Genomic DNA, 25,954 nt, shown 5'->3' with positions numbered 1-25,954 from the left:
CCCAAATGCCATCTCTTCAAAGAATCTTTCCCTGACCACTTTATCTAAACTAGTAGCTGCCCTCTCTGTATCTTTGCTTAGCTTTGTTTTTCTTGATAACACTTACTTTCTGACATTGTACTTTGCCTTTATTTGTTTATTGCTTGGCTCTAATGAATGTGTAAGTTCTGTGAGGCCTATATCCCCACGGCCTAGAACAGTGCCTCGCATATAGTAGACTCAAATTTGTCTATCAGTGAATGAATATAACCTAAGAATTCTTAAATGCAAAAGGTAACTTTTGGTTTGATTAATTAAAATAACCCTTAGTCAAATAAGGCTTTTGAGATACCATTGAAGACTGAAACTTCTTTGGAATCAGATTTTAGATACTTAAAAACTAGATGAGGATTTTGGTGATGCACACAAAGCAAGTTACAGTGTTCCCAAAATCTTTGCTTTTGCTACTTCCAGGTGGATGGGACATTCATGGGGTCATTAAGAGAAAACCTATCTGATTTTTCCGATATGTTTTATAGACCTATCGTAGACAACAAATAAAATTTCACTGGTTCCTAGTTTAAGTTAAGCAGTACACATTGCCCCAGGACTGAAATGTTTTTGTAATTGTAATGAAATAATTTGAAAATAATTCTTATGGAATTATTGTGGAATATTCTTGTGGAAAATATCTTCTCCACAACAAACATGTCTCTGTGCTGCAATGTATATGGTAAGCTTTCCCCCAAACTTTTCTGGGAAAAATTTTAAACTTCAAAATTGAAAGGAAGGTACGGTTAACATCCATATTCCCTTTACCTAGATTTACTGCTTGTTAACTTTTTGCTAAATTTGTGCTCTGTCTCTCCCTTCCTCCCATCTCTCTCTCCCTTTCCACCTCTTTCTCTTTTCTCTCCACATACACTACTACTTTGCTTAGCCATTTGATAGTAAGTTGCAGGCATTATGACACTTTGCCCCTAAATATCTCAGCATGTATTTCCCAAGAACAAGGGTGTTTTCCTACATATAACCACTATTATCTCATTCAATTAAATTAACATTGATAAAATAATATTACCTGACATGGAGTCCATACTCAGATATCCCCAATGTCAAAAAATGTTCTTTGTAGATATTCCTTCCAATCAAGAGTCATGCACTGCATTTGGTAATGAGTCTTTAGTCTCCTTTAATCTAAAATAGGTCCCTTACCCTTGTTTTGCCCCTTTTCTTAATGTTTTGGATGACACTGAAATATTTGAGGAATTGAGGCTGACGGTCTGAATTTGTCTTGTAGTTTGATTCAGGTTGAACATTTTTTGGAGAGAAAAATGCATGGGTGTGCAGCAGGCTTTTAATGGTGAAGAAGCAGAATGAAAAGTAAAGGGTATTTCTTTTCTTCTTGGCTTCTGCAGGATTCTGAACACAAGCAGTTTACTCTGTGACTGCCATTTGAAGTGGTTGCTTCAGTGGCTGGTTGATAATAACTTCCAGCATTCTGTGAATGTAAGCTGTGCACACCCTGAATGGCTAGCAGGGCAGAGCATCCTGAACGTGGACCTGAAAGATTTTGTCTGTGGTTTGTATTTTGTTCTAAAATTCTGTATACTACACACTTGTCTTTTTAAAATCATTTTATTATTATTTTTTCATCATGATAAGTGTACTCTTTAATCTCCATTTCCTCCTCCCACCCACCTCCCTCCTGGTAACCATCAGTTTGTTCTTTATGGCTAAGAGTCATTTCTTGGTTTGTCTCTCTCTCTCTTTTTTCCTTTGCTCATTTGTTTTGTTTCTTAAATTCCACATATCAGTGAAATCTTATGATACTTGTCTTTTGCTGTCTGACTTATTTCATTTAGCATTATACTCTCTAGCTCCATCCATGTCATTGCAGATGGTAACATCTCTTTCTTTTTTATGGCTGAATAATATTCCATTTTATGTATATACTACATCTTTATCCATTCATCTGTAAATGGACACTTGGGCTACTTCCATAATTTGACTATTGTAAATAATGCTGTAATAAACATAGGGGTCCATGTATCCCTTTCAGTTCCTGTTTTTGTATTCTTCGGGTACTTTGGTACTTGGATTGTAGGGTAGTTCTATTTTTAAATTTTTTAGGAACCTCCATACTGTTTTCCACAGTGGCTGCATCAGTTTGCATTCCCACCAGCAATGCAGGAGGGTTCCTTTTTTCCACGTCTTCGCCAACACTTGTTTCTTGTGTTTTTTATTTTAGCCATTCTGACACACGTAGGGGTGATATCTCATTGTGGTTATGATTTGCATTTCCCTGATGATGAGTGCTATTGAGCATCTTTTCATGTGTCCGTTGGCCATCTGTCTTTTTTGGAGAAATGTCTGTTCATGTCTTATGCCTATTTTTTTTTTTTTAAAGATTTATTTATTTACTTTAGAGAGAGAGTGCATGAGTGGGAGGGGCAGAGGGAGAGAGAATCTCAAGCAGACTCTGCGCTGAGTGCACAGACCAATGCAGGGCTTGATCTCATGACCCTGAGATCATGACTTGAGCCGAAACCAAGAGTCAGATGCTCAACTGACTGGGCTACCTAGGCGCCCCTGCCCATTTTTAAATTGGATTATTTGTTTTGGGGTATTGTGCTGTATCAGTTCTTTATATATTTTGGATATTAACCCTTTATTGGATATGTCATTTGGAAATATCGTCTCCCATTCTGTAGGTTGCCTTTTAGTTTTGTTGGTTGTTTCCTTTGCTGTGCAGAATTCTTTTTTTTTGTTAGATTTTATTTTATTTATTTATTAGAGAACAAGAACGTGCACACAAGCAGGGGGAGCGGCAGGCAGGGGGAAAGGGAGAAGCAGGTTCCCCACGGAGCAAGGAGCCTGATGCAGGACTTGGTCCCAGGACCCTGAGATCATGACCTGAGCCAAAGGCAGACACTTAACTGACTGAGCCATACAGGCGTCCCTGTGCAGAAATTTTTTATATTGGTGTAGTCCCAGTAGTTTAGTTTTGCTTTTGTTTCTCTTGGCTCAGGAGACATACCTAGAAAAATGTTGCTACAGCTGATGTCAGAAATTACTGCCTCTGTTCTCTTCTAGGATTTTTATGGTTTCAGGTCTCACATTTAGGTCTTTAATCCATTCTGAGTTTATGTTTGTGGATGGTGTAAGAAAGTGGTCCAGTTTCATTCTTTCACATGTAGCTGACCAGTAGTCCCAGCACCATTTGTTGAAGAGACTTTTTCCAGTTTTATATTCATTTCTCATTTGTTGAAGATTAATTGACCATATAGTTGTGGGCTTATTTTTGGGTTTTCTGTTATATTCCGTTGATCTGTGTGTCTGTTTTTATGCCATATTAACTACTACCACTTTGTAGTATGACTTGCAATCTGTAATTGTGATATCTCCAGTTTTGTTTTTCTGTGTCAAGATTGCTTTGGCTACTCGAGGTCTTTTGTGGTTCCATATAAATTTTAGGATTGTTCTAGTTCTGTGAAAATGCTGTTGGTATTTTGATACAGGGATTGCAGTAAATGTGTAAATTGCTTTGGGTAGTATAAACATTTTAACTATATTTGCTCTTCCAATCCATGAATGTGGAATGTCTTTCCATTTCTTTGCGTCATCTTTAACTTCTTTCATCAACGTTTTATAGTTTTAGAGTACAGGTATTTTACCTCTTTGGTTAAATTTATTCCTAGATATTTTATTGGTTTCGGTTTAATTGTGAATGGGATAGTTTTCTTAATTTCACTTTCTGCTACTTCATTATTAGTGTATACAAATGCAACAGATACCTGTGCATTGATTTTGTTTCTTGCAACCTTATTGAATTCATTTATCAGTTCTAGTTGGGTTTTTTTGGTGGAGTCTTTAGGGTTTTCTATATATAGTATCATGTCATTTGCAAATATTGGAAGTTTTACTTCTTCCTTACCTATTCAGATGCTTTTTATTTATGTTGTGTAGTTGCTGTGGCTTAGGACTTCTAGTACTCTGTTGAATAAAAGTGGTGAGAATGGACATCCTTGTCTTGTTCCTGACCTTAGGGGACAAGCTCTCAGTTTTTCACCAGTGAGTATGATGTTGGCTGTGGGTTTTTCATATAAGGCCTTTAGTATGTTGAGATATGTTCCCTCTAGACCTACTTTGTAGAGGATTTTTATCATGAATGGATGTTGTATTTTGTCAGATGCTTTTTCTGCATCTGTTGAAATGATCATATGGTTGCTTATCCTTTCTCTTATTGATGGGATGCATCACATTGATTGTTTTGTGCATACTAAACCACACTTGCATTCCAGGTGTAAATCCCGGTTGATTGCGGTGTATGATTTTTTTTTTTTTTTTTAAATATTTTATTTATTTATTTGACAGAGAGAGACACAGCGAGAGAGGGAACACAAGCAGGGGGAGTGGGAGAGGGAGAAGCAGGCTTCCCGCTGAGCAGAGAGCTTGATGTGGGGCTCGATCCCAGGTCCCTGGGATCATGACCTGAGCCGAAGGCAGACGCTTAACGACTGAGCCACCCAGGCGCCTCCGCGGTGTATGATTTTTTAAAATGTTTTGTTGGATTTGGTTTGCTAATATTTTGTTGAGGATTTTTGCATCTGTATTCATAAGAGATATTGGCCTGCTCTCTTTTTTTGTAGTGTCTTTATCTGGTTTTGGTATCAGGGTGATATTGGCTTCATGGAATGAATTTGGAAGTTTTCCTTCCTCTTGTATTCTTTGGAATAGTTTGAGAAGAATGGGTATTCACTCTTCTTTAAATGTTTGGAAGAATTTGCCTGTGAATTCGTCTGGTCCTGGACTTTTGTTTTTTGAGAGTTTTTTGATTATTGATTCAATTTCATTGCTGGTAATTGGTCTGTTCAAATTTTTTATTTCTTCCTGCTTTAGTTTTGGTAGGTTTTCTAGAAATTTATTTCTTATAAGTTGTCTAATTTGTTGATATATAGGTTTTCATAATCTGTTAAAATTATTTGTATTTCTATGGTGTTGGTTATTTCTCTTCTTTCATTAGTAATCTTATTTATTTGGGTCCCTTCTCATTTTTTTTTAATGAATCTTGCCTAGAGGTTTATCAGTTTTCTTGATCTTTTCAAAGAACCAGCTCCTGGTTTCATTGATCCGTTCTGTTGTTTTTTTAGTTTCTGTGTCATTTATTTCTGCTCTTATATTTATTATTTCCTTAGTTTTGCTGGGTTTGGGTTTTCTTCTTTTTCTGGCTCCTTTAGGTGTAAGGTTTAGGTTGTTTGAGATTTTTCTTGCTTCTTGAGATAAGTCTATATTGCTGTAAACTTCCCTCTTAGAACTACTTTTGTTGTATCCCAAAGATAATGGACTCTGTTTTCATTTTCATTTGTTTTCATGTAATTTTTTCTTCTTTGATTTCTTGGTTGACCCATTCATTGTTTTATTTTTTAAAAGATTTTATTTTGGGGGGACACCTGGATGTCGCAGTTGGTTAGGTTTCTGACTCTTGGTTTCAGCTCAGGTCATGATCTCAGAGTCGTGAGATCAAGTTCCACATTGGGCTCTGCGCTCTGTGCTTAGTCTGCTGAAAGATTCTCTCTCTCTCCCTCTGCCCTGCCCCCACCCCCCACCCCCCGCATGCACTCACTCTCTCTCAAATAAATACTCAAATAAATAAATCTTTAAAAAGATTTTATTTTTAAGTAATGTCTACACCTAACATGGGGCTCGGACTTAGAACCCTGAGATCAAGAGCCACATGCTCTACCGACCAAGCCAGCCAGGCAGCCCAACCCATTCAGTGGTTTAATAGCATGTTATTTAACCTCCATATATTATGCTCTTTTCCAGATTTTTTTGGTGGTTGATTTCTAGTTTCATAGCATTGTGGTCAGAAAAGATGCATGGTACACACTTACTATCTTAACAGAATTAAAAAAAAATTAAACCAGAATGCTGTCTAACTAGCATATCTGTTTCCATTTCTCTGTGTTCTTCTCTGAAATTTTTATATTTTGTAATTGTGGATTAAATTTTGTATTCTTTGACTTAATATATCATAAGCAGTTTTTTTCCTCTGTGTGTTCTTCAGTGATCATTTTCAATGTCAGTATAATGGCATCTTTATGAATGTAGGCCTTTCCCTTTAGAGGGTTGTTAACCTTAGAATAAATACCCAGTAAAATTCCTGAATCAAAAATGATTTTTTTAAAATAGATCTTAAAAAGTACTACATTTTCCAGAAAGATAGCACTTGTTTATGTTGTCACCAACAATGTATGAATGTACCAGTTTCACATTGTTTCTATTTTTTTATTTTTTTAAGATTTTATTTATTTGACACAGAGAGAGAGACAGCTAGAGAGGGAACACAAGCGGGGGGAGTGGGAGAGGGAGAAGCAGGCTCCCGGCTGAGCAAGGAGCCCAGTGTGGAGCTCGATCCCAGGACCCCGGGATCACGACCTGAGCTGAAGGCAGACGCCTAACACCTGAGCCACCCAGGCGCCCCACATTGTTTCTATTTTATTTTTTTTATTTTTTTTTTATTTTTTATTTGACAGAGAGAGACACAGCGAGAGAGGGAACACAAGCAGGGGGAGTGGGAGAGGGAGAAGCAGGCTCCTCGCTGAGCAGGGAGCCCGATGCGGGGCTTGATCCCAGGACCCTGAGATCATGACCTGAGCCGAAGGCAGACGCTTAACGACTGAGCCACCCAGGCGCCCCTTGTTTCTATTTTTGATGCAGTTTCTGAAGACTAAAGTGGTGGCAGGGTTTTAGAGTTTTTTTTTGGGGGGGGGGGACAGTCATGGAAAAGTTGTCATGATTCCAGTACTCATAATTTCAAGTATATATCTATATTGTTCTTTCTCAGCTTGGGCATTTTTCCTTTACACTTAAATTTCCTTTAAAATAGAATAACTGATTCCTAGCTTTAGGTAGTAGAACTTTTACATCAGCATATTTTCTTCCATATCACTAGTATCTGATCATTTAGATACCCATATATTGTCAGATCTGTGTTTATAATCTACTTAAAGATACTTAAGTATCCTGGAAGTTCAGGCCCACAAAATACTTATGTTGTTTTTTTACATATTAATAACATATTATTATTTATGAATCTGTAGTTTATTAGCCAATCCTAAGCCTATCTTTAGTTGGACATTTAACATGTTTGGAACTTCTCACTATTTTAGGTGAGAGTTACGCACATACAGAGTATGTTCAAATAATGTTTTATTTTATTTTCTTAAAAAGATTTTATTTATTTCAGAGAGAGAGAGTGTGTATGGGGAGGAGCAGAGGGAGAGAGACAAGCAGACTCCGCGCTGAGTGTAGAGCCTAATGCAGGGCCCGATCTCAGGACCCTGGGATCATGACCTGAGCCAAAACCAAGAGTCAGACACTTAACAAACTGAGCTACCCAGGCGCTCGCAAATAATGTTTTGTTAATAGGTCTACCCTGTAAAATATAAGTTTATAATCCCCATTTTCTGTATTGGCACAGAAAAGATAATGGGTATTATCATATGTATGTTTATATATGTAACCTCTACATATACACAGGAATTAATAGGATTAGAAGTTGTCTTGAAATTTGAATATAGGTTTTTCTTTTTTCCCAGGAACTGGTAATACTTAAGAAGTACATTCTAAGCATAAGTGACCATGAGTCATAGTAGAAAACATGCTAGACCCTGAAGTCTGAAAACCTGGGTTCCTGTCCAGGCTTTGCTGGGAACTTACATGTCTCTGAACAAGTTGTTTGATCCTTCTGGGCCTCATTTTCCACATCTTTCAACAAAAAGTAATTGGATTCTAGCCCTGTAGTCTCTGTGAATCTTAATATGCCGTTTTATAAACAGAACAAGCAATTTTACATTATTTGTTTCAAAATCCGTAGAAGCAAAAATAAATAAATGACTTGGCTCCTGCCCCATTTTTTTTCTCTTAGATGATTTTCTCAAGCCACAGATAAAAATGCATCCTGAAAATACAATCGCTCTTAGAGGCACGAATGTGACTCTGACGTGCACTGCAGTGAGCAGCAGTGATTCACCCATGTCTACCGTGTGGCGCAAAGACAGTGAAATCCTGAATGACATCGATAGCGAGAATTTTGTTCGTTATCAGCAGCAAGCTGGAGAAGCTCTAGAATATACGAGTGTCTTACATCTTTTCAATGTGAACTTCACAGATGAAGGAAGATATCAGTGCATCGTTACTAATCACTTTGGTTCTAATTATTCTCAGAAAGCCAAACTGACTGTGAATGGTAAGGAATTCTGTTCCCTGATAGTTTTATAGTTGGAAGGATTTTTCATGTTCAGGTTTTGAACCTCTTGGCCAAGAAAATGAGGCTAAGCCTGACATTTGAGGGGAGATTTTACTGTTTTGTCTTTAGGGTTGTGATAATGTATAATAGACTGGATTACCATTTTGTCCAGTTACTGTCCCTAATTGGTCCTTGGTTGGAGGTAAGGGGGAATTCCGTGGCCCCAGGAGATAGGCTGCTTTTCTTGTTACTTATGCTTTTGGAAAAATTCTTTTGAAATTCTCTATTCTTTCTAGAACCATAATTCTGTTCTGAAAACTGTGAAATGTATTCCTGACACTGTTCACAGGGCTTTGTAATAACGGAGTATTTAGGACATTTCTGGGTGCACTGATCATGATCATTGTCTAAGTGTGGTCACACAGAATCATTTATTAATGCTCTTCTTCACTGTGGTTGTAAAAAAGAACTTCTCCAAAACAGTTTGATTAATTGATCACCTATCGGATTGAATCACTAAAACATTTTAGGTTTCGTGCAACCAAAGGATATACTTGTGTCTTACTTCTGGGTTGTTCCATGAGATTTTTGAAGGCATAAATTTTTTGTATTCTGTATTTTATTTTTTGGTATAAATTTCTTTTTGCATGCATTTGCCATGACAGCTTTGTAAATGTTAGTTTGGAAAGCACCGTTTAGTCTCTTAAGTAAGGGAGTCATAATAAATGTACGGAGTTCTGAAAGGTTTGTGGCCTTCTACCTTTCCTGTCCCCATCAGAGAGACAGGTAGACGTGTCATGCATTCTAGAAGAGTTATCACTGTACTCCCAAGTTCTCTGAGGTTCAAAGAGAAAAGATGGCCTCTGAAGTTGTATTTACTGTCAATCCAGAGAGCATGCCTTCTGAAAGAAGTAGAATATTACGAGTTGGTACTTTGTGTATGTGTGTATAAGTGTGTGTGTGTGTGTGTGTGTGTGTGTGTGTGTGTGTGTGTATTACCACCGCCCCACCCACTTTGTTTCGGGGATCTTTCTTGAAACAGAGATGCCATCTTTCCTGAAAACGCCAATGGATCTCACTATTCGCACTGGTGCCATGGCCAGATTAGAGTGTGCTGCAGAGGGGCACCCTGCACCTCAGATTTCCTGGCAGAAAGATGGTGGCACTGACTTTCCTGCGGCTCGAGAAAGACGCATGCATGTCATGCCCGAGGATGATGTCTTCTTCATTGCCAACGTGAAGATAGAAGACATGGGAATCTATAGCTGCATGGCACAAAATATAGCTGGAGGCCTCTCAGCAAATGCCTCACTCACAGTATTAGGTATGTGTACTGCCCCATGGGTCCCTGCTTTGGTTGGAGCCTTTTTATTAAGGGTCTACGCTGGTCTTAATGGCAAAAAAAAAAAAAAAAAAGAAGTCTAAGTTTGAGATTTTAATTGTGATCCTTCTATCTTTGTCACTTTTTTTTGCCAATACATACAGGGTTATGTTAGCCTAGGATATTAGTGGATCAGATAACTGAAACCTGGGGAAGTAGTGAGGGCAGAATTAGAGATCTTTATCACATGAATTGAAAATTCAAATCCCTTTATCCTGTTACATCACCTCCTGGAGTTTTCAGTTCATATATGTTTTTTCTATTCAGCAGTGAGTTTGCAGTTGTTTTATACTGCTTCACAGACAACTCAAGACAATTTGTTTTTTTCCTAGTTTATTTAAAAAAAAAATTTAATGCACAAAAAATGACCATCTTCTGGTTAGATTTTCTGTTTTCCTTCCAATGTACTCCTCTTGATCCTATGTTCTGGTAAAATAAAATGTTTTTTCCCTAAAGAGTTCCTCTGACAAGCCTATTTTTTTTTCTTATGAGAATACTTGTCTTCATGGGACTCAACTCAAAGGCAGATTCTGCTTTCTATTTCTGTATTCCCCTAGATGTTAGGTTTTTTAAAAGTTTGTTGGTTTGTGTTATTTCCTTGTGTAATCAGAAAAATAAGTATATAGTTTTAAAAATTTAGGATATATAGAAAATTAGAAAAAGGGAAAGTCACTAAAACACTGTTAAAGATTTTGGCATATTCTGGACTTTTTTAAAAACACATTTTCATGTAGTTATGTATACCTACTTTTATCCTCTTAAATATTGTATCACAAGGGTTACTCTGTCATTAAGTCTTCAAAAAATATCATGTGCCTGTACTATGGTTTACTTACAACTTTTCCTGCTAGATTTAAAGATCTTTTTCCTTTATTTTTAAAAATTACAACTAGTTTCATAATAAACCTGTTTGTGTATAAATCTTTAACTTCCTTGCTTAGGATAGCTTGCCTAAGGTAGAATTAGTGAGATAAGATTTTTGAGGCTTTCGCTTTTCTGAAACACTAACTTCTAATCTTCCCATAAGTATATGAAAGTGTTTACTTATTTTTTTTCTAAGGGTTTATTTATTTATCTTAGGGGTGGAAGAGGGAGAGAGGGAATCTCAGGCAGACTCCACACTGAGTGCGGCGCCTGACACAGGGCTTGATCCCAGGCCCCGGAGATCATGACCTGAGCTGTAATCCAGAGTCGGCTCCTTAGCCCACTGAGCCACCCAGGTGTCCCTGAAAGGGCTTACGTATTTCATCATCACCTCATTCATCTGATTCAGTAGGATTTAAGAAATAAAATGGTTTAACATGATTTTTTATACATCTTTCTGTTAGAGACACCCTCATTTATCAGACCGCTGGAGGACAAGACAGTAACGCGAGGTGAAACTGCGGTATTACAGTGCATAGCTGGAGGGAGTCCTGCCCCTCGCCTCAACTGGACCAAAGATGATGGGCCCCTGCTAGTGACAGAACGGCACTTCTTTGCTGCAGCCAACCAGCTTCTCATCATTGTCGATGCTGGCCTGGAAGATGCTGGGAAATACACCTGCATTATGTCTAACACCCTTGGGACAGAACGTGGTCACATTTACCTGAATGTCATTTCATCCCCCAACTGTGACTCTTCCCAGAGTAGCATTGGGCATGAAGATGATGGCTGGACCACAGTTGGCATCGTCATCATTGTTGTGGTCTGCTGTGTTGTGGGCACCTCTTTGATCTGGGTCATTGTTATTTACCACATGAGAAGGAAGAATGAAGACTATAGTATCACGAACACAGGTGAGTGGTACCCAGTCGACACCTATGGCTTGTACTTGAGTCAGGAACGTAGTATACAATTTATTGTAAAATATTAAAAGCTGTGGAGCTTTGATACTTTATGTGTGGTAGGAGGAAGAGTTTTTTTGTTAAAATGTCCTCCTTCCTTGATAAAATGGAACCTCTCTGATGAATAATTTTAAGAATTTGTAGACAGTGCCCCAAAACCTTGCTCTTACAAACACGTTACAGGTGCACCTTCTTTCTTTAATCCTTAAGGCTCATTTCCATCCGAGCTTCTCTGTGGGGGAAGAGTGGAGCCCTTCTGACTGGGATCGGCCTTTCACCCCCCCGTCCCCCGAAATTCTGAAAGAGAAGAGGCTCAGTCAGGTAGACTGTGAAAGTACTCCTATGGATAAGATTTCAGACTTTAGGTTTTGCCTCTTTCAGTAATACTTTTAAAATGAGGCTTTGAAAAGAATTTTAGCAAGAAAGAGTTTTGGGGGGAAATTCTAAGACTTGTTGAGTTCCTAGGTACATACGATTTTCCTGGCCAGTAGACGTATCAGAGTGGAGCACCTTTGCACAATAGTCTTCTGAGTGTTGCCTAACGTTATTTGAGAGTTACAGATGTCTCTTTTACAGAGGAGCTTAATCTGCCTGCAGACATTCCCAGCTACTTGTCTTCCCAAGGAACACTGTCGGAGCCACAGGAAGGCTACAGCAACTCTGAGGCAGGCAGTCATCAGCAACTCATGCCTCCTGCCAATGGATATTTACACAAGGGCGCCGATGGTAATGACTCTTTGTTGTATGTGCTTACAATTTCAGCCTATTCTGTTGAGTTTATTTGTCAATGTGTAGTTTTCCCCATTAACCTGAGGCAACATTTTTTTTGATTTTGTAAAGATTTTATTTATTTATTTGACAGAGAGAGACACAGCGAGAGAGGGACCACAAGCAGGGGGAGTGGGAGAGGGAGAAGCAGGCTTCCCGCCGAGCAGGGAGCCCGATGAGTGGGGCTCGATCCCAGGACCCTGGGATCATGACCTGAGCCGAAGGCAGACACCTAACGACTGAGCCACCCAGGCACCACTTGAGGCAGCATTTTAAAGCAAGATACTCAGTGAAAACATTTGGCTCCGTGCAAAATAGGATGGAAATTGACCAAAATCTTAACAGAGAAGAAAATCATGTGACAGAAAGGAGAAACACATCTCAAAACAAGAGATTGGCGTACCCAGCAAAGGCTCCCAAACTGAAGTATTATTATGAGAAGGAGGTGCTCTAGAAACTTTTTTGAGGTGTCTTAACTTTTTAAGACATGAGCACTCTTTAGGCCATATCCAGGGGAGGTTTGTGTCTCCTGCTGACAGGTTGATATTCACTGAAGTTTAAAGGGCAGTGGTGATTCTCAGCATATGTTGGAGAAATCAGAGAGATACAAAATGTTCCCTAATTAAATGAACCCAATTTCTAGTACTACTTCTCTTCCCCACTCCTCCCTTCCCTCAGGGAGTGACAGAACTCGGGGAGGTGAATTGAGGGATAGAAGAATTGGGTTTGATTCCTAGTTCCTGTTTCCGGCTCTGGGACCATGAACAAGTTACTTAAATCTGAGCTTTAACTTTCTCATTTTTAAAATAAAGAAACAATATTTTATAAAGGACTTCTCTCAAGATTCTCACAGATCCTTTCAACAAATCGGTGTAGTGCTTCAAGTACTATACAAATGAAAGGCCTTTTCTGTTTGTACAGAGATTTTTTTAGGCTGAGCGTTAACAGGGTTTATCTGTTTAATCGCTAAATTGGATTTTATTTTGGGTACCTCTAGCTTTTAGAAGAATCTTTAAATGCCTCTACTCTTTGAATTGGTGGGAAATAACCCTGCTTTCTGGGCCAAACTAACTTCCAGTTCTAACAGTGTTGCTTGATCAAGAAGTTACTTGCTCTTTATTTCTCACTCTCTTTTCTCTCTTTGAACAGTTTTCAAAGCATGTAACAGTCTGGGGAGCTCATTATTAAACTTTACCTCTGCCAGACACGCACATGTGTCAGGCAGGACTCTTGACCATCAGAGGCTTTTTCTCGGGGTACTTTGAGCCAGGAGTGTTGCTTGATCCCTTGACTCATGAAAGTAATGTGGGCTTTGTAAAGTGCAGTCCTCATAACTCCTTGTTCTCTGCTTTAGTTCGCTTCAGCCAAACATGTGTCTTGTGGCACAGTGCAGCCTTATCTTGGTTCCCTTGAATTGGGCATGACCTTATCCAGGCCGGACAGAGATGGTTTACTGTAGCATTCAAGAGCATGGGCTCTGGAGCCCAGAGTGTCTGAGTGTAGATTTCAGCTCTGTATTGTAGCAGTGTCTTGGAGCAAGTTCCCTCATATCTCTTGTGTTGTAGTTACCCCATCTGTAAAGTGGGGGTACATAGTACCTACCTCATGGGGATGCTGTGAGGATTAAATTAGTTAATTCACAGAAAGACCTTGAGACGTTACCTGGTTTATCAAGTAAGTGCTGAATCGATGCCAGCTGTGGGGATGATGGTGACAGCTGGTGTAGAAAACTGGTGATCGGCAAAGCTGACTCCTTAACTGAAGGATTCTTTCCTGTGTTGTCATCAGGTGGCCCTGGTACCCGGGTTATTTGCTCTGATTGTTATGACAATGCCAACATCTACTCCAGGACCCGAGAATACTGTCCGTACACCTATATTGCTGAGGAAGATGTTCTAGATCAGACACTGTCCAGCCTCATGGTCCAGATGCCCAAAGAGACATATTTGGCACATCCTGCCCAAGATGCCCCTACCCTGGAGAGCCTGGTATCATCAGTAGACAGAGAGATGGCTGCCTTTCCCACCAACCATGAGAGGATAAATGAGAAGAAACTTCCCTCCACACAGATGAGCAGTGGTAAAGGGCACAGTGTTTTTTGTTTATTTTGTTTTGTTTTTACTCTCACCTACTTGATTTTTCCTTCTGTCCTATAAGTGGCACTCGGATTTGACAGGAAGCAAGCAAATTGGTGTAATAGAGTGATTAGCTACTGCTAGCTGGTATAAGCTAGGGCCAGAGATTTTCAGAGATTAGAATTACAGAGAAGTCTGCATCTGTAGGATGGAAACAGCTTCTGTGGGTGTATCAAGATCACACTTCTAGAAATTCAGAAGCCATATAGAAAAAGCTTTTAAAAAGTTTCATATAGGTGTTTTTTCTTCCATCTTTATTTAAATAATGGAAATTGGATATGCCGAGGATATAATTTGGTGGAGATTTTTACTGAGAAGGTTTAAAAATGATTTGGTTGCTGTTCTAGCAGGTAAATATTGAATGTCAGTATCACTTAGCCAGTGTTTGCTTTCGTGTGTGAGGCATTACGATCCAGGGCCCGAAGTGGGGACACAGTTACGGGATAGTGGCTGCCCTCCTCCACGGTCCGGGAGAAGACACACATGTCACATGGGCAGAGGAGGCATGTGGTAACACCTCGGTCAGTAAGACAAAATTCTTTCTAGACTGGGAAGGGCACTACTGCGCATGTCTTCCTGTCCATCCAGGTTTTTCATCAGCTGTCACCCTCCTGTCAGCCTAAAATGGAAGGGCACAGGAAGTTGGGTGGGGGTGAGGACTGCAGGTGCTTCCAGGGGTGGTTCTGGCAGGAGTACATGAGCTGACATGGGACTTTTTTTTTTTTTTTAAATCTATTCTTTTTATTTTGAGATAATTATAGAGCCCCATGCAGTTGTAAGAACAGAGAGTTTCCCTTGTCCCCTTTACCCAGTTTCCCCTCCTGGGAACATCTTGCCCTTTCAAGAATGTGATGTAGATAGAATCATACAGCATGTAAGCTTGGAATTGGCTTTTTTCCCTCAGCAAAATTCTCTCAAAATTCATCAAGTTGTTGTATATTAAGTCTATTCATTTCTGTTGCTGAGTAGCATTCCAAGATATAGATGTCTACCTTTTGTTTAACCATTCGCTTAATAAAGAGTATCAATGTATAAAGAACTCTCAAAACTGAACTGGTCCTCAGCCAGTCAATGAGAAAATGGGCAGAGGAACTGGACAGACATTTCACCTAAGAGAATATAGATATACACAGATGGCAAATGAAAGATAGTCAACATCATTAGACATCAAAGAAATGCAAACTGAAACCACAATAACAGGTCATTACACCCTAATCAGAAGAGCTAAAATTTAAAAAAAAAAAAAAATTGTGACAAAATGTTGGTTATGATGCAGAGAAACTGGGGGCACTCAAACATTGCTGGTGGGAATGCAGAATGGTACGGCCACTCTAAAAACCAGCTTGACAGTTCCTCACAAAACTAAACATGACATGGGACTTTTAAGATGTGCTCTCTTATTCTTAAGAGACCAACTCCAAAGATTTCTAAAGAGGGTACAAGTCAGAGAAAAGTATGTCTTGGCTTTAAAGTTCAGTGTCCATGAAAGAAGTGCACCAACACTTAATTCCGTGTTCCCATGTCCTAAAAGAGTTACACACATAAAAAGACTTTAAGTAGAACCGAAAGTGCAGTGCATCTTTTTCCTAACTTTCGGGATATCTCAGTTGTTAACTTGGTCTGTAAGTGAGGAAGTCAGCAAATGAGTGCTTTGGTGCATTGCTCATTCCTCCCTGGGGTGCTCTAGCTCCTTGCTACTCACAGTGTGGTCTCAGCTTCAGCATTACCTAGGAGCTTGTTAGAAATGCAGACCAAGGTTCCCACCCCGGACCCAGTGAACCAGAATCTTTATTTTAACAAGATCCCCAGGTTATTTGTATGCACGTTAAAGCTTAAGAAACCCTGCCCTAGCTTACTTTTCCACAAGGGTTTTGTTTTTATTTCTGAGTGTTTGTTTCCAGAATGTTTTGCCTGACTTTCTCCAAAATGCATCCCCATGAAGTTAATATAGCTTTCAACAAATATCCTTTGGGGAAAGAGCTCACCACTGCAGTAAATAAGGTGAATGAGAAATGCATATTTTTGAAACCAAAGTACAGATAATCTGATTTAAAATTGCTGCTTTTGGTTATTATTTTGTTGTTAGAATTACTGGCATGCTAGAAGCTGGAGGGAGATGGTTTATTTTTAAAACAATTTTTTTTAAACATACTCATTTGTTATTTAAAGATGTAATAGCTGCACTGAATCAGTGATTTTTGTATCATGCAACTTTCACTACAATATGGATACTATTTTAGTCTGTTTCCATGTGTCTAAAGAATTTTATTTTTAAATTTTTGTAGCAGCAGAACCACTAATAATAGATGAAAGCAGAGGACATATCGCAAGGTTTCAGTAAATACTTGGTTAAACTTGTTGAAAGACCATGGTTCCAGTTTCTATTTTGTTTTCTTTTGTTAACTGTTGCTAAGAAGATGGCAAGTGTACATTTGCTCTCAATGTCCTTATTCAGGAATATTGGGTATCTTTCTTTCTGGGAGGATTTGGGTAAAAGAAAATGAAGTTTTAGACCATTAATTTTGAACTTCCATTTGCCACTGATTATTGTCTTTTGTTCTCAGAAACGTTGCCGCGGCCTCTTTGGAACATAAGCAAAGAACTAGGCCTGCCTCATCCTCCCTTTTCCCAGCAGCCAGTCCTTGAGCCACCACAACTCCATCAGAATGAGGGTCTGGCAGAGAGTGGCCCAGAGGGTTCTGCCTCCCCCACGCCCTGTCACAGGTTGCACGACCATGCTTTTGATTTTAGTAGGACTCGGAACATTCAAGATGGTAGTGAGGGCACATGAACCTCACTCCAGGCTGAAATCTGGGCCAAGACTCCAGTTAATTCATTTTGTATTTACTACCTCAGAGTTCAGAAGAAACCCCAAAGTCAGCATTTGCTTTACCCTGTCTGCAATTACATCTGACCCCACCGAGGTGGGCCAGGCATTTGTTTGGGCTTATTCCTGAGGAAGAAGGGGAAACGGCTGACAGAAATGGGTACATCTAATAAAACATGTGCAACACGGGCAGAGGAAAATACAGGACAACTGTGCTTGCTGATGGTTCCACGGGGTTGTGCCCAGCTGTGCATTGCCTATTAGGGAGAGCCTCATTGCTGCTTAACATGCTGGATTGTCTCAACCTGCAGAATGATTCTGAGAAAACATCACTGTTCTGTTGTGTCTTCCAAGGAACAGAAGTAACTTCGGAGCCCTCTGGGAGGTGTGTCTGGGATTCTTCAGTGGTTTTAAGCATCTAGTTGAGACCGAGGCTTTGATATTCAAGGTCTTTGACAAGAATCCCAGGCTTGACCAACTGTTACCACATCAAGGGGTGTTGTATTCTTGTGAATCTTTTTTTTTTTTTTTTGGTCCCTGTCACCCAGGGATCTCATTGTAAATATATGTGCATTTATAAATAATTTTTGTATTCATTGACCATATGTGTTAGCTGCATTGTAAATATTTTTGATATGCCAAAATTATACATAATATCCAGTTATAATATTGACAGCAGCTTCTCAGACCACAGATTTTGTATGACTTGGTTTAGTGAACCTAAAGACTTTGTTTAAAGTTTTAAAAATGTGTTTGTTAAGAAGTATATGTATAGAGGCAGGGTACCTAGTGATTGCATACACACAAACACAGTCTTGGTGTAATTAACCACTTTCTTCATACCTAGAAGTTCACACATCTAGTCATTTGCCATCTGTTTACAAGTGCCAGGTAATAATAGCATAAGAAGACTCAAAAGACTAGCAGTCTTGTCATAGCCATGTGCACAGAGAGAAAATTTCTTTTGGGAATATCTTTCAGCAAAGTCCTTAGTTGATGAGGAAACCAAAGATGCTTCTTTTCAGTTTGTTTTTTTGTATTTCTTCTACCAAGGCACAGTATATCTTAAGAAGGGAAGAGTGCTTTTGGGTAAGTCGAAGGTGCACAAATTCATAAACTGTAAAGCTTTAGAGTGTTTTCCTTGTTTATACAAGTGATTATTTAAGCCAAAAAGTTCTCTTGAATTTTTGATAGCAAAAAGCTTTATATGAACAAAGAACTTCTAATGGAATGTAATGGACTAAAGTTCGTTTTTTCTTTGTTCTTTCAGATTTCCTTACTTAGGCTGTCAGATTCTGTCCTCTCAATCTAGTGAGTACTAGTTATGTGCTAGATGACTCCCATCACTTAAATGAAAATATCTATTTCTAAGTTATTGTGCATTTCAAGGGTTCTAAACTCACATAATGTCTTCGCTTTTTGCCACAAAGTTGAATTGCATACTAGTTCTCAAATCCTAGTTTTTTTCTCCCATAGGCAGTGGCGTCTCTTTAGCGGTTTTGTACCACCAAGCCTTTGTCTCTTTTCTTTTTCAAACTGTCAGCCTCTGTTCATTTTTACTTCGAACTTCTTAAGTATCACTATTTTCCCATCCTTTCAATTTGTGATTCTTCTTCTTCCTTACTAGGTTGTACTGTTATCTGTACAGGGCTGACTTAGAATCAGGAGACCTGATTTTGTTCCTGGCTCTGGTCCTTACTGGCTGTGCAGTCAGGGGCAAGTGTCTACTTCTTAGCCTGATTTTCTCATTTATGAAATGAGGGAATTCTACTGGATGCTCTAAAGCCCTTTCCAGCTGTAATGTTCTGTGAATCTGTGATGCCTCCAGGAACCAAGGAAGATTCTGCTCCTCTAATAAAAAGCTGCTTTCACGAAATGTTTGTTAGAGTAACGAGAGTGATGCTGCTTACTCTGACTTGAGCCAGATTCACTTCCTCCATAGCAGGAGGGACAGTGTAAGAAATATTCTCGAGGAGAAGAGCTATTCTGCTTTGAAACCGTCTCAGTGAACGACGAGGGTTGACTCGATGGAAGCCCCCGACGGCTGTCCAGAGCAGTGGCTCTGAATGCTGGTGCCGCCGCATGCCTGAGCATCAGAAGCAGGTGAGGGGGGCCCTGCGGCTAATCTGTAGCTGGTTTGTGGCTCCCTTACCTTTCAGATGTCTTCATTTGTACAGGTAATCCTGTTACTCTCCTGTACTCTCACTCAAATGCTGACAGACTTTTCTTGAGTGAAAAGGTGTAGTTAGAATGAGGCTGCAGGTGAGCATCGGCTGTTAGGGTGACAGAACCGAAAACCAGGCTGCGAACCAGTGTCCGAGAAAATACTTAGAGTACAGGAGTGCTGCGTCTGCCCTAGCAGGGGTCCTGTTCCTCCTACGACTGTCACGGTCTGGTCTCCCAAATGGCCACGGTCTCCCTTATGTCAACACCAGTGGCTGAGATGCCTTCCCAGATACTCCTAGCTTGCCGAAACAACTACAGAACTAGTCAAGAATTTGTTTAAACGTGAAGAGCCTACCCCTGGTTTTAAAAAAATAATAATAAATTTAATAAATTCTAATCTTAGGAGAAGGACTTGGCTGAAATTTTTCATTATTGCATATGTTTTTGACCAAGCAGTGATTTATCCCTCTACTGTAAACAGGGTTAGTGGCTCATGAGTGTGTCTTCCCTGCAGTGTGATGTCTGCCTAATGCCTCTTAAATCAGGGATGTTGTAAAGCAAGGCAAAGTAAAATGCCGAGAGAGAGATGTCTGCCCCTCACCCAGTGATCTCCTTGTATCAGTAGGGATACGTAAACTCTCTTAAGTTGTCCCCCTCTTAGCCCGATTCTTCAAGTCTACCCGGAAGAAGAAATAGCATCTTCCTTTAACTCCACACACCCTACTGGCACATGGTCTCTACATAAGCCATTGGGTTTCTGTCATTCAGCCGCTTCTAAAGTGCTCTCCCTAGTTGTGCAAGTTACTCTATGGGATACGAAGTATCAGAAACCCTCTAATGTGCCATCTCAGAGTGTTTTATGTGTATTTTTCTGAAAGGTAACTTTCATATTTAAAAATAGTTGCCTTCACACTGCCCATTGGGGGGTTGTAAAAGCAACATTAAGATGTCTGGCAACTTAGACTCTTGCCCATTTTCCTAAGAGATGGGAGATAGGATAAGAGTCTTTAATTACTTAAAGTGTCACCATGAATTAGGATTAAATTCACTCTTTTTATTCCTGAGGACAGGGGTCATGTCTGCCCCCGTTCTGTGGGGCAGAAGTTATTAGGGAGGTGCAGTATACACTTGCTAGTAATACTATATAAACTAATTATCTAACGATTAGGTTTGTCCGATAATTGGAATAATCCGTGTTTTGTGGGAAAAGTACACGTGGAAGCTAAATAATCATCTGTTAATAGCACTGAAGAAATTTCTGCATTAAGAATGGAATATGGGCAAGATGACTTTTAGGTCTCTCTCAATTTTATCATGGGAAATTTCCAGAAGCAATCTGACAGACTTAAAACTTCCCCCTTCAAAACCTTTATATACAGTAAGTATAGAGCACTTAAATTTTTTTCAGCTCAAGAGTTTTGGTTTTTGGTTGACAAAAGGAGCCTGTTCTGTGTTAATGGCTAAAAACATGAAAGTCTGGGCTTACACTTCTGAAGAAATCTATAACTAGTTACTAACACAAATGGCATTACCATAATAAAAACTTTAAGAGTCTATATAATGTATTATGACCCTCCTTTTTATTCCTTAATTTTTATGCCTGTTTCTTCTTACCAGCAGGACTTAGTTGGAATGGGATTGGAATTGTGTTTAGCTTTACACCCAGTATTTTACCCAAGAGCGTTATAGCCTTTTCCAGTCATTTTAATATCCACAGAAATACCAGGAGATAATGGAGCAACAGGGGTAAATTTACTGCCATTTTAAATGCTATGTGCTCCATTTCTGAGTTTGCTTCTTAATGCAGATTACAGAGGTAATTGTGAAGCAGTTGGGCCTTAGAAGGTTGAGCTGAGATTTTTGGCAACCTGCAAGGAATGTCTCATTCTTCTATGACGTGGCCTCTTTCCCAGTTCAGTCTGGCAGATGTTTTTCCCTCCTGCTTCTAACTTAGAACTTTTTGGTTTAGAGTACAGTCTCAACCAACATCAGTTAGCCTTAATTTTTTTTTCTTTTTTGGACAACTGCCTGGTTTGTTGACAAAAATAACAAGTTCTGAATTAAGAGATATATTACAAGCTGCTCTTTACAAAACACCTGCAAGCCCATGAATCATCTGAAGATTTTGTGGGTAATAGGTAGGGACATGTGTGTGTGTCTGTGTGCACGTGTGTGCATGTGTTGGTGTGTGTGTGTGAAGAGTAATATTTGGACCTGCTCCCTTAAGGTTGTTTGTTCAGTGTTTCTTAGCAGCCCTATTAATCTCCACCAATGAGTGGGGTGGGGGTGAAAAAACAACTTGGTATGAGCCTGTTTTTAGATAAAAAGTAAAGTGATCCTTTATCAACTATAACTGTCTTGAAAGAGAAATTGATCATCAGGTGGTCAAGTGCTCTTGGAGTATCTCTTGGCTACTTAAAGTGGCCTCTTGATCGATAGACTATTTCTACCCTCTTCTGTTCCCCCTTTTTCCCATCAGAGGAGGTCAGTCTGAGCAGCCCTGGTACTAGATGTACCGAAAGAGAGTTATAAGCCAGGTTGTTCAGTGTGGTCCTTTCCTAGTATCTATTTATATTTTCTCACACATGAGAATGTATATTTTATAAGGCATGTGTTTGTCTACCTGTTTGTCTACTGTAATATGTCTCCAATAAAGCTAAAATACATTACGATTTTCTCGTCTTCTGTTGCCTTGAAGTATAGGAGGGAAATGGTGTATTTTTAAGTTTGTGGTCCTTTGAGGGGGTCCCCAAAGAGTTGTGTAAGTTATTTCCCCTCTCTCATTTCTGCTGTGTTTGAGTCACATACTGTCTGGAGCCTGCCATCGGAACACCCTGCAGCCCTCGGCTTCCCAACGGCCAGTGCTGTGTGCTCTTCTTTGCCTCCCTCATTGTGTCCACCATGGTGCTAGATGCCTGGCGGGATGGATGGAAACAAACACACTTAATAGTTCATGAGAAAATAAGAGTACTTTCTACACAGGGAAAGATTTGAAGGCATCATTTTCTTTCTTTTTTTTTTAAGATTTTATTCATGAGAGACAGGGAGAGAGAGAGAGAGAACACAAGCAGGGGGAGAGGCAGAGGGAGAAGCAGGCTCCCTGCTGAGCAGGGAGCCCGATGCCGGACTTGGTCCCAGGACCCCGGGATCATGACCTGAGCCGAAGGCAGCCGCTTAACCATCTGAGCCACCCAGGTGCCCTGAAGGCATCATTTTCTAAATCAAATTTTTTTTTCTAAATCAAAATTAACAAAATATTTGAAGAATGTCAGTATTCTGGTCAGCTTCCTCACTGTACTATATTAGGGACTATTTTTCTTTTTTTTAAAGATTTTATTTATTTGACAGCAAGAGAGCACAAGCAGGGGGAGCAGCAGAGAGAGGGAGAAGCAGACTCCCCTGAGCAGGGAGCCCGATGCGGGGCTCGATCCCAGGACCCTGGGATCATGACCTGAGCCGAAGGCAGCCACTTAACCAACTGAGCTACCCAGGCGCCCCCGAACTATTTCTTTTGAGTCTGTCAAAAGCTCCTATTTATTCTTTGAAGGCTGGGCCCACAGTACTCGTCCCATTCCCATCATGTTCTTCTCCTGCTCTTTACAGGACACATTCCACAGACATTACTTGAATCTCAGAACACTCCTAAGATACAGATTGGGCAGATAACTTTAATCTCCATTTTTCGTAGTTAAGGAATTTGGCTTGGTGAGATTATCACTTACACGATGTCAAAAAGCTTTTAGGCGGTAAAGCCAGGACTTGAATCCCGATTTTGTGTCTCACATTCAGAATTGTCCCCACTGATACCTTCTAGTTCTGAACAGAGTATTGTGCTGGGGTCTTCAGAAATATTTGAAGAAAAATGTCCTCTGGACATTGATGACTTCCAGTATGGTGAAGTTTGGACTGGAATGTATCCTGGAAGCTGGTTTTTATTATATTCCTGATAAGAAAACAGACTACCGTTTTCTTCTCAAGGTGGAATGAAGAAAAATGCTATGGTTTTTACTGTATTTTTTTATTTGGAGGGGGATATACTGGAGCCCAAGTAGCCACATCGTGCTGAATTAGGAGAGTTGTTCACGCCCAGCTATTTAGAAGCTTGTAACCCAGCACTGAAGCTGTCTGTGCTGCTGGACTAGTGGCCATGGACCAGTACTTTCGTAAGATACAGTAAGAATGAATTTCTAGAAAAATGAAATAAGACAAAAATAACAACCATAAAATTATTATAGATTTAACGGACGTAAAATTACTGTCAAACTGCTGCTAAAATTTCTAAACGTTACTCTTGATTTCTGTGCTTTGTCATGGACCAGTAGCAAATAGTTTATGGATAGGCACAGATCTGCAGACCCCTGTTAGAGGAACGGTGCTGTAACCATGTAATGACCATGTAATGACATGGTTATGTGTCATGATGGGGATTGGTCTTACTCATTTCTGGAGGTTCCTTTTATTCTTGCTGGTTTGAAATGGTCGAAACTGAGAACCGGGCTTCTGTCCTTTGAGGCCCTCCTGACTGGAAGCAACGATTTAAAACACCTTTTCAGCTCAGCCAACAACCCCTGCCCTAAAGGGGCTCACTGGCATGGTGGAGTTTTTGGTAGCATGCGGCTTGTTTTCTAGTCCTGCTGTTTTTCTGGCCAGAGCTCTCCGGATGGGCTGCCTTTGACTTTTGTTAGAAGAGAAACTGTCATGAGCTAGGTTAAGGGAAGAGGAAGAGCCTGGGTCATCATACTGGGAGGGACACGGTCTGATGCTGGGGGCTGATGTGGACTTGTGTAATCGCTGTAGTAAGGCTCCATTGGGGGAAATTTCAGCTGCCACCTCTGCTGTTGTCTTTATTCAGCCAACCAAGAAATGTTTCTTGAAGTCCCTAGGACAGAAATTTCTCACTTTTTTTATTTGGTTCACCGGCCATCACCAAGGCTAGCTGCCAAAGCACTTTGACAAAAAGAGGCTAATAGGAAGCATTAGTCACAATTATTGCTAGGAAGAAATAATGCAGTAATAGCAACTACATTCTGCCTACCCCTTCCAGTATGTTAAGCACTTCAGCACTTGATCTTCACAACAATCCCTTTGAGGGAGATACTCTTATTCTCATTTTACAGATGATGAGACAATCAACTTGCCCAAATTTATATAATTAGCCAAGCAATAGAACAAGGAGCTGAACGTAATGCTTTATTTTCTTTTTTTAAAGATTTTATTTATTTGAGAGAGAGAGAGAGCACGAGCGGGGGGAAGGGAAGAGGGAGAAGCAGACTCCCTGCTGAGCAGGGAGCCCGACGCAGGGCTCAATCCCAGGACCCTGCGACCATGACCCGAGCAGAAGGCAGACGCTAACCTGATTGAGCCACCCAGGCGCCCAAAAGTAATGCTTTATGATTCCAAAGCACAAGTTTTTTCTTTATGCCAAAGACAGGAAAAATGTGACCTTTTATCACCTTTGTCATTTAGTCTTTGTTACCGGCTGAACTGGGTGCCCCCCAAATTCAGATGTTGCAGCCCTAATCTCCAGTACCTCAGAATGTGACTGGATAATGTCTTAAGGAGGTAATGAAGTTAAAATGAGATCTGCAGGGTGGGCCCTAATCCAATATGACTGGTGTCCTTATAAGAAGAAATTTAATCACCAGACATGCATGTTCACAGAGGAAAGCCCATGTGAGGACATAGCAAGAAGGCAGCCCTCTGCAGGCCAACAAGGGAGAGTCCCGAAATAATCAAACCTGCTGACATACTGATCATGGACTTCTAGCCTCCAGAACTGTGCAAAAAGCTGTTGTGTAAGCCACCCCGTCTGTGGTATCTTGTTATGACAGCCCGAGCACACGAACCGTCTTCCAATAACACAGCCAGGTTGGCAGAATTTTCTTATAACTCAGGCTAGGTGATTTGCCTACAGCCACGTACTCCAAAGCCCGTGTTCTGTGTACTGAGCCACATTGTCTTCTGCCCCTGGGTCGGTGCCTTCTAGACTGAAAAGCCCTGTAGAGAAACTGGAGATGAAACCGACGAACCCTGGCTGGCTTGCTTGTCGTTCTGACGCCTGGCACACATGTCATGAGCCTCCCCGACCGCAGCTCTGAATGACGCCGGAACGCAAGAAGCCGCTGCGTGTTTACAGCGTACCCATTAAGTTGAGTGCATCTGGGAACAAAGAAGCAGGGTATTTGGAGCATTCAAGAGTAAGTGCCTTTAAGTTCCTATTTTATTCTTCTCTCCCAAGAACAAACCAGGTTTTTACCACCATAAGTATAATACCGTGTGTGGAATGACTGGTCGCTCTTGAGTTATATGCCAGATCAAGTAGTTTAATTTTGTGTACCTTTTAAATGCTCCATCAAAGCTGATGCGAATTCCTCTGTCTCAAAAACAATAGGCATGTGGTTAAGGTCGGCAGTGATCGAGGCTGGCTTGAATTATTTATTCTTCTGGGTGAGCTCCAGAGCCAAGTGCACAAGTATATGCTCTATGCCGGAAACCATGCAGAGAAGAAATACGGTTGTTGCAAACAGTGAATTACTGCTGCTTCTTGGGCCCTGTTCTTTATACCTGTAACCTGGGGGTGGCTCAGGGACTACACTGATATGCTTTCACTGAAAAGGA

The 25,954-nt window shown here is 40.2% G+C and overlaps 1 protein-coding gene across 7 annotated transcripts in view; it reads left to right on the top strand.

The window, feature by feature from the left end:
- The window catches only part of LRIG2 (leucine rich repeats and immunoglobulin like domains 2), an 83,286-nt gene that overhangs the window by 41,296 nt on the left and 16,036 nt on the right, over positions 1–25,954 (top strand). For 5 of the 7 annotated variants that reach the window (XM_032421268.1, XM_032421313.1, XM_032421304.1 and 2 more), the window contains 7 exons: positions 1,398–1,561; positions 7,913–8,233; positions 9,276–9,557; positions 10,943–11,392; positions 12,017–12,166; positions 13,997–14,287; positions 16,908–22,008. In XM_032421268.1, coding sequence (XP_032277159.1) covers positions 1,398–1,561; positions 7,913–8,233; positions 9,276–9,557; positions 10,943–11,392; positions 12,017–12,166; positions 13,997–14,287; positions 16,908–17,134 — 1,885 coding nt within the window. In that variant the 3' untranslated portion in view covers positions 17,135–22,008. Of the gene's footprint in view, positions 1–1,397; positions 1,562–7,912; positions 8,234–9,275; positions 9,558–10,942; positions 11,393–12,016; positions 12,167–13,996; positions 16,345–16,907; positions 22,009–25,954 lie in introns of those variants that run through there. The other 2 variants (XR_004301380.1, XR_004301381.1) reach the window with 2 other exon arrangements.

Source organism: Phoca vitulina, unplaced genomic scaffold, assembly GCF_004348235.1.
Source record: "Phoca vitulina isolate PV1807 unplaced genomic scaffold, GSC_HSeal_1.0 scaffold2, whole genome shotgun sequence".
NCBI lineage: Eukaryota > Metazoa > Chordata > Mammalia > Carnivora > Phocidae > Phoca > Phoca vitulina.
The sequence above is the reverse complement of the archived record's forward strand: the minus strand, read 5'-3'. Positions and strand labels throughout refer to the sequence as shown.